Below are 8,862 nucleotides of genomic sequence, written 5' to 3'. Positions count from 1 at the left end.
GACAGGGTACAGGAGGTCAAATATAGGGTTTAGGGAGAGGGTGAAGTGGGTAAAGGGGATCAACTATATGGTAGCTGAAGGAAACTGGACTTTGGGTGGTAAACACACAATAGATGTCAAATTATATCGTACACCTAAAATTATATAATTGTATTAACCAATGTTACCCCAATAAACTTAATGAAAAAATAAGAAAATAAAAAAGACTATGTACCTTTCACAGAAAAGAAAAATGCCAAACACACATTGGGTACAAATTACTTCATTCCTTTCTTGGGAGTTAATACTCCAGTAGAGCAGGAGAGAGTACCGACATCCGCCTCAACCCCAGAAAACTGTACTTTCCTCATGCCTATCTCCCTTCATCACCAAGGGCCTTTCCTAGGTAGAATTCTGTCTGTCACTGAAGCCAAAAAACCATCAGGGAATTATAATGGCTACTTTTCAGGTTTCAGTTTACACAGATCATTTCGGTTCCTTATTTAAAAGATCCTGTCCTATTCTCTTCAGTCTGTCTGCTCATACTACAGCTGTGTCAAGGCACTGCCATATATTTACATAAATGTGAATAAATCAGTTATATACCTGAATACTGGGTGATATTTAGATAATGATTAAGTAATCATGACCCAAAGCAATGCTCTAAGATTTACTTTACCTAAAGAATAATAGATACAATGCACTAGGACATAAATATCCCTATTTGCACAAAAAATAACTTTTTGCATCTTTTTAATGGTCCAACTGCATATTCATCATACAGCATCGTCAACTGAAATCAATCAAATGTGTACAATTTCCCAAGGAAATGGTGGCAATAATTTTTTAGTTTAAAGATAATAGTTTTAAAAAGAGAAATGTACCAAAATAATTCCATCATCCAAGTGAAGATTAAAACTAATCACAACAAAATGGTGCCAATGTAAAGACTGCAATCATGATGAATCACAAAGACCATGAAAAGTACAGAATCTTCTCATTCTTCTCAGATCTATCTTTATTTCTGTGCCTTATTCTAGAATTCTTATTTGTATCCATTTCTGTTTGACCAGTCGCCAATCTATATATTCTAGAAGCTGTTCTGATTTTAGCCACAGAAAATTGTTAGTTTCTAAAAATAGGGATGTGTGTATGTTCCTCCTGCTAACACTTTTATCTTTCAAAAAAGGATATGTCCTTATTTTACTATATATTCTGATTATGAAAAATAAAACTGCAAATGCATAAGTAGAAAATGACAGCCCACTGCACACACATGTATGCATTTATTCTACCTAATACCCTTCGTGTTCCTAAAATTTGTTAAACACTTCCTTTCTTAACATTTTACTTTATTCCTATGAAGGTGCACACAACTCAGTGAGTTTAATAGCTTCGGTACCCTATATACATCAAAAGTCAGTTTTCCATTGAGTATTTTCAACTATTACATGAAGCAATCAAATCAATAAAGCATATTTAAATCTGAAATTCAAACTTGACTACATAATTATGACTTTTCATTCTACAGAGAGTAGTCTCAGCAAGTCATGCATTTTCACCTTCATCTTTGCCAATGTCCAAAAAAATCTATATAATATACACATGCATCAAAATTAATTCCAGTTTCTAGTAGTTCCTATAATCTAATTTACCATATACCTATCTCAAAAACATTTTTCAATTATTTGAATTTCTCTAACTCTCCTCATCCCCACACAAAGTTACTTAACTCTAATAGAACAGGATCCTATCTCTAAAACTTTTATGTCCTATATACTTCATACCATGGCTCTTGATTTTCAATATTTAACCGAATATCACCTTTTGCAGAAATCTTTGATGTGATGATGACCTGCAATGCAGTGAACTCAACAGAAAATATCAAAGCAATAATACCATGGTTTTACTTACGAGAGGTTTTGGAAGCAAGAAGAGTAACTCGGGAACCTCCTAAGAAGCGAAAACCCATTACATTCACTTGATCATCTTCTGACTGATTGGCAAAGCCTACAAAGGAGAAAAAAATCACCTTACGAAACCATAAGGCAAAACACTTAACGTGTGAAATAGGAAGCTTGGTTTATGACACGTATTTTTTATGTCACTAGTCATGTTTAAAGCCCAGGTATGAACTAATTTAACTGATTTCCATCGTAGCTTCAAATCGCTAAAATCTCTGCCTCATAATAACACTCTGAAATCATTTAATTCTCTTTCTTCTGCTGGTTCATTCTAGGTCTGAGGCAGGAAATGCACAAGATAAACCTAAAACAAAAGCAAGGAAACTATCGGTGACTAGTAGAGTTGTATAAAAAGGGTGAAAGAACTAATCTAAAGGGATTAGCACTAGCCAGAGATTAAAATATTTTAATATCAAAAAAGAAAATAACTGCAATGGAGTGAAACACATCAAATATAATTAAAGGCATGTGTTTATATTGATATTAAAAAACAAAATTCATAACAATGTATTACAAGGTTTATAATATACGTTGATGTAAAACATAAGACAACAACAAGCAAGAAATAATACCAATTCTACACACTCTTCAAAAAATCTGAAGAAAATATTTCCCAACTCATTCCATAAACTCCACATTTATGACACATAATTATAAGAAAACAAAATTATAAATATCCCTCGTGAACATACAGACGTGAAAATTCTAAAGTTTAGCAAATTAAATACATCAATATATTGAAAGGGTAATACATCATGATCAAGTGTGATTTATATCAAGAATGTACAACTGGGCTAACATTCAAAAAGTAATCAATGTAATCCACCTATTAATGGAGTAAAGAAGAAAATTACATAAATATTTCAACTGCTGCATATAGAAAAGGTATTGAAAAAACCCAACATCCACTCCTGATAAAACTCTCAGCAAACTTATTATAGAAGGGTATTTCCTCAACTGGTAAAGGACATCAACAAAATACCCACAGCTAAGACACACTCGATGGTAAAAGACTGAATGTTCACTCACGCCATTTCTATCAACATCCTCCCAGAGGTTCCAACCAAGGTAAGAAGAAAGTAAAATACAAATGGAATCTCCAGATTGAAAAGCAATAAGTAAAACTGTTTTCATTTGCAGATGACATGATCATCTACATAGAAAATCTGATTAAATCGACAAAAAAGCTAGTATAACTACTAAGTGGTTTAACAATACTGTGTGATATAATATCCATGTATAAATATCAACTTTATTTCCACGTACTAGGAAAGAACAATTTGAAACTGAAATAAAACAACACAATTTACAATACCATCAAATATTAACTACTTAGGGATAAATCTAACAAAATATTTGTAAGATCTATACATTGAAAACAGCAAACTCCAGGAACTCCAAAAGAGAACACGCTCTATCACATACACTGGATCTTAAGGAAAAATTGTTTTTAATTTATCATTGGGTCCCATTTCTAAAATGAGGAAGAAGTAAATACATGCTGATAAACCTAAGATAACCTATGTCATCAAGACACTTGAGCCCTAAATCAGGAGAAAAGTGGATGAGTCATCTAAGCTTTCTTTAGTATTTCTTATTTAATCTATACTTATAGAGATTACCTGTCTGGTCGAAAGTATGCATTTTTATTCAATTTCTGTGGGTTTCATCTATCTACAGTAAAGATCAACTACTCAGAAGCCAGGGTCTTTTTCAAAGGCACCAATAAATTCAGTGTGCAACATATTATTTCCAACTAAATTCCCAGGATAGCATAGGAGACCCAAGGAACTAATACATTTGTACAAGATGTTATAAAGATAGTGACTCTTTGTGCCTTTTTTATAATCCAAATTTGTTATAAGAAAATTGACTAAGAGGGAAGGGAAGGAAGGGAAGGAATGAGAGGAAAGAGGAAGGGAGGGGAGGGTAGAAGAGAGGCTTTTCCTACAATGAAGGGAAAACCAAAGATACAAAACTATTTGCTAATTATATATATACATACATATATATATATATATTGGCACATATATATACTCACACGTACATACATATACATGCACCTACTCAATTCAAATTAAAGAATAGATGAATTATAATAAAGACCATTCAATGTTGGATGTTTTTCATAGTTATATATAAATAAAGCTTTTTAAGCACTTTAAGTAGTTAATAAAACAAAAGCTGACTTACCATAAATTTCTAATCATTGTGAGACATACTCTCTGTGTTCTAACTCCTAGCCACTAACGCGAGGGTGAGGATACATCTCAGAGTCAACAGTGCCAAATTTTAATGAAGGATTTTAAAGGGTTGATTTAATTCCCAGATTTGTATTTTAATTCCACCCCATCACCAAGAAAGTGAATAGACGAGACACGAAGGTGTTTTATCCAATCGACACCTCTCTTTTTCCTAACCTACTCAGAAAGAAAAACTGACACCTGGATAAAGTCACACCTTCACAAATTACCCCAAATGTTCACTGTGATATTCAAGCTTTATATATGGAGCCCCTTCTAAACCATCAGAGACAGAGAATGAACATTTGCCCCCTCCAGCTGCTCAAGACAATAGAACCACAAAGAGCACCTACTTATGAGATCAATTTTCAGGGGCATAAAAATACACTTTAAAAAGGTACATATACAAAAACCTACAATGAAGATGAATAATAAATATTTACATTCTAAGGTAAAAAATTCCACAGTCTAAAAAGAAACATTTGATGTTTTCATTTCTGAATACTGAAGCAAAATAATGATTATAATAATTTTAATCAAACTTAAAAGGTAAACCTTATTACTCTGTTGATATAAGCTATTTGCCTTTGAACAGGCAAACAAGAGGAAAAAATCCTTGAGGCATTCTTATATTCTGACTTAACAATTATCTGATAATTACCCCTCATTACCTGCTGATGAAGGATTCCATTCTAAATTCTTAACATTTCTGATATTATAGGCATGTCACTTCAAAAGTCCTACCTGGAAAGAGACTGAGAAGACTGACTGGAGACTTGTTGGTATCAATAGTTAGTTTGTGGCTTGCAGTTTTTGAAGGCTGACCTGGTAGGCAGATTAATTTCAGGGGAAGTCTAAATTTACATTGAATAACTCGAGGAATGCCTGAAATAGAAAAAGAGAAATGTGGATTCATAGATTTGACAAATTTGACCAAAAAACAGTTTGTATTACTAATAGTTTGTACATATCTTAGCTTAAAAGTTTGCTGCCTGACCGTTTCATTTAGCTAACTGAAATAACTACAAATTATTATCATAATCCATATTTTTATATTATTGTCAAAAAGTACAAGGCAAAAATAAAATCTTAAAGTGGAACAGCGGTATGAGTTCTGCCCTTAATAATATCATATTGTAAAAAGCACTAAAGTTCAACATTACGTACAGTTATATTCAATTACTGAACTATCTTTAAACTAAGACCTTCAAAGCTCTAGCCCCTAATTTAAGACTACCATCTAAAATGAATAATGAATATGAAATTTCTATCGGAAAGATTATATGACCATATCTGTATGACCATATCTAAGGTCTCTACCCCAAAAATTCTTTTCAGCTTTAGTTTTTTTACTTATTAAAAAATTCAAATTTAAAAAAAAAGAAAAATCCACATTACAATTAACAATTTGCAATAAATTATGAGCATGAAAGAAGAATCTGCTTTACTGAAGTTCTGTTGAGGCTCATGTCATTTTATACATTAATATTAAAAATATTACTTTCACATGAATGAAATTTTTCTCAATACATTTAACTTTACATATCGCTGTTAAGCGACATTTTAAAAGGCTTCCATAGTCATTCAGTTGTCAAATTTTTTCATTATGTATACAGGCATATTGAAATAGATAACAGAACAATAAATAGCAATGAAGAATTTTATGTCAAAATTAAGTTTTTAAAAATCATTCCTTTCAATATTTTTACAAAGGATGAAATTGAAACCAAAGCAAATTAGATTTTCTACTTATAAATCTAGAAAAACAATTCTACAACTTTAGTTTTCTCTCCTTTTATTCTAGGATTCTATTTTCAACTGGATAAGATAAAAGATAATATACCGAAATCTGTATCTTAGTATACTTCTGAAGAGAAATGGAAAATTTTAAATGTTCTACTCTACTTGATGGATCTATGCATTAATGCCTTTATTTCTTCAGAGTGGAGTCAGTAAGCAGTTTAAAAACAGCAAAAAGTAGAAGCAGTCAAAGTTTGGGGACATGATCCCAAAGTAGGAGCCCTAGAATTAGCAATGTATTTTGTTAATGCCAATTGGAGTTGTGTGACTTACTCTACATCTAAGCTGGGAGTATAATTTTCAGTATAATTTATTCACTAGGATAATGAAATATCAACAACGGCAAGCACATTGATATATGAAGTCAATTAAATACTTTCTGAGAACATGTGAAGTTTATTTGTCATTCTCTTCAGCATAATTTATTATCCATCAAATTTTACATAGCTCATTTTTTGCTCATAACCAACAGATTGTTAAATTCACTTCTCCTGGAATCCTAGATGCAAATTTTAACTGGTGGCTCTTATAAAAGTCCCAGGTATTATTTCCTGACATTCCATGAGGTATCAGAAGCATGTGTATTTGAACTTTGCAATGATGAAATATTTGACTCAAAATATTATGGTAGCATGATCTAAGCTACTGCTCAAACCACAACTACATGACTGACCACAAAAAAATATTACAGAGCATTATTTTTTCTAACTTCAAATATTTCATATATCCCCAATTACAGAAATATACCAACTAATATGTTTCCTCTACAACAAGGGTTCCCAACCCCTAGGCCACAGACTGGTACCAGTCTGTGGCCTGTTAGGAACTGGTTCACCCAGCAGGAGGTGAGCGGCAGCCAAGCAAGGGAAGCTTCATCTGTATCTGCAGCCGCTCCCCAGCACTAGCATCACCACCTCAGCTCCACCTCAGATCATGAGGCATTAGATTCTCATAGGAGCACCAGTCCCTGGTGCCAAAAAGGTTGGGGACGGCTGCTCTACAATATATAAATTACAGCCTCAATTAATGGATGTAGTCTGGAAAGAATAAGGAAACTGAAACCTATTCCATTTCCTTAATTTCTAATGAACAAAATAATGGGAAAAATGCTTTATCTTCTGATAATTCTGCATATGCACAAAAAGAAACTATCTTCTATATACTTTGAACTAAAGTCTGAGATAATTATTCATAAATAATTTGACTGTAAATGTTCTTCTAAACATATACTGCTAACACTGTAACTATTTTACTTGGACCAGGTACTGATTGAATTTGTGGTAAAAAAAAATTAATCATGATCGACAACACCAGCCTTATGTTACGGAGTCTACATATTTGAAGATTATTACTAAATCACCAAGAACCCAGAGCTAAAGAAACTGGTGGGCAATACATGTTTTCAGGAATTAAAATAAATGGATTGCAAGTTCTAATAAACCCGGGAAGGAAAATACACCACACCTCAATTCATAGTTCAGCCCGGTCAGTTAACGACAGTATCACACATCGGGGCAATGGTCTGCAATTGCTATGATTTGTAGAACCCCGCCGGAATGTCTTTTCTCTCAAGGAATTGTAAACCTGCTCCACAGACATTTGGAAAACATTACTTTGAAAAATGATGATACTCATACTTAATGAAATGATTATGGCTATTTTTTAAATGATGGCAGCCTGAAAAGTTTTACCATTCGGGGAAAAAAGAATACGGAATCCTTTAGAAACCAGTTTAAGGAAACTGTATCTTTAAAAAGAAAAATCACAATGCCAATATTTTATGCTACTTCCCATTAAGTTAAAATCAAGCGTTTCGAAATACAATCGCTAGTATTTAGACAGGGGGTTTCTCACAGGCACGTTGCTATTGTGATTTATATTTTCTTGAGAAACTTGAAATGTAAATTTAGCTACCAATTACTCTTCCAGCTATGATTATATCTAAGAACCTAAAGCCAGAGACAACATAGAGGTATATGTATCTGTAATATGGAAGGAAAGAATTACATGTACTTAAAGATTTTTCAACTAGCTTTCAATTTCAGCTCAGTTGAAAGTAGGACCTAATTGGTCCTAACTGCATACCATCAGCAATATTTTCTCTATGTAGTTGGCAAACAGTCTTTAAATCTGGTTTATTTAACTCTGAGTGTTATGCTGAGAGAAAAGAAAAATTTGGTCATTTATAATATTCAAATATCGGCCTATTCCTTCATCAGACTGACTTTGTGCCATAGTTTTTCACCAAATATAATCACCTCTCCTTCAAACACTTTCCTTTCTAGCCTACTAGAGGAAATGAACAGTCGCAACTACCATGGTGCAATTAATCACAACATTATTTAACACTTAGAAAATTCACATCAAAACTGCTCCTGACAGAACAATTTTTCCAGGAAGAGAATTCCAACTACACCTGGCACACCCGAGAGCCCAGTATCACTGTCAAGAGGGAAGCCAAAATGTGCTTTAAAAAAAGAGAGTGAAAAGAACATATATATCTCACAGTTGAATTCAACTGTGAGGTATATATATACACACACACATATGTATAACACATCTATATAATGCCTTTAGAACTCTTTCCTGGGGCCTGCTAGAGTCATTTCATACTGAAAACAAGGAACCCAAAGCAGTAGCAGTGTCTGGTAGCCAGAACTTCCTTGATCCCTTCCTGTTATGTCTGGCTACGTACTGTGCTCCATCTGCAGTCATGTTTTACACTGCCCATGTCATGTAACTTTAATGCAGAAATAATGGAGACTAACTCTTACGGGACAACGTAAAATCTCATTTGCTTCTCTCTTTCCACATGTAAAAAGCAAGACTGCTTATCGGCAATACAACCAGAACAGATCAGGCCAATAAAATGGACC

At 33.3% G+C, this 8,862-nt stretch overlaps 1 protein-coding gene across 17 annotated transcripts in view; it reads right to left on the bottom strand.

Moving 5' to 3' along the window:
• The window catches only part of BBS9 (Bardet-Biedl syndrome 9), a 348,483-nt gene that overhangs the window by 184,851 nt on the left and 154,770 nt on the right, over positions 1-8,862 (bottom strand). For all 17 annotated transcript variants that reach the window (XR_005652755.1, XR_005652751.1, XR_005652752.1 and 14 more), the window contains 2 exons: positions 4,931-5,071; positions 1,894-1,989 (listed from right to left, as the gene is read on the bottom strand). Coding sequence is in view for 12 of the 17 variants with exons in the window: in XM_039862697.1 (XP_039718631.1) it covers positions 1,894-1,989; positions 4,931-5,071 (237 nt within the window). In the remaining 5 variants the exon portion in view is untranslated. The remainder of the gene's footprint in view (positions 1-1,893; positions 1,990-4,930; positions 5,072-8,862) is intronic.

This window comes from Pteropus medius, unplaced genomic scaffold, assembly GCF_902729225.1.
Source record: "Pteropus medius unplaced genomic scaffold, Ma_sr-lr_union100, whole genome shotgun sequence".
NCBI classification, from domain to species: Eukaryota; Metazoa; Chordata; class Mammalia; order Chiroptera; family Pteropodidae; genus Pteropus; species Pteropus medius.
This window is presented reverse-complemented; position numbering and strand designations above follow the sequence as displayed.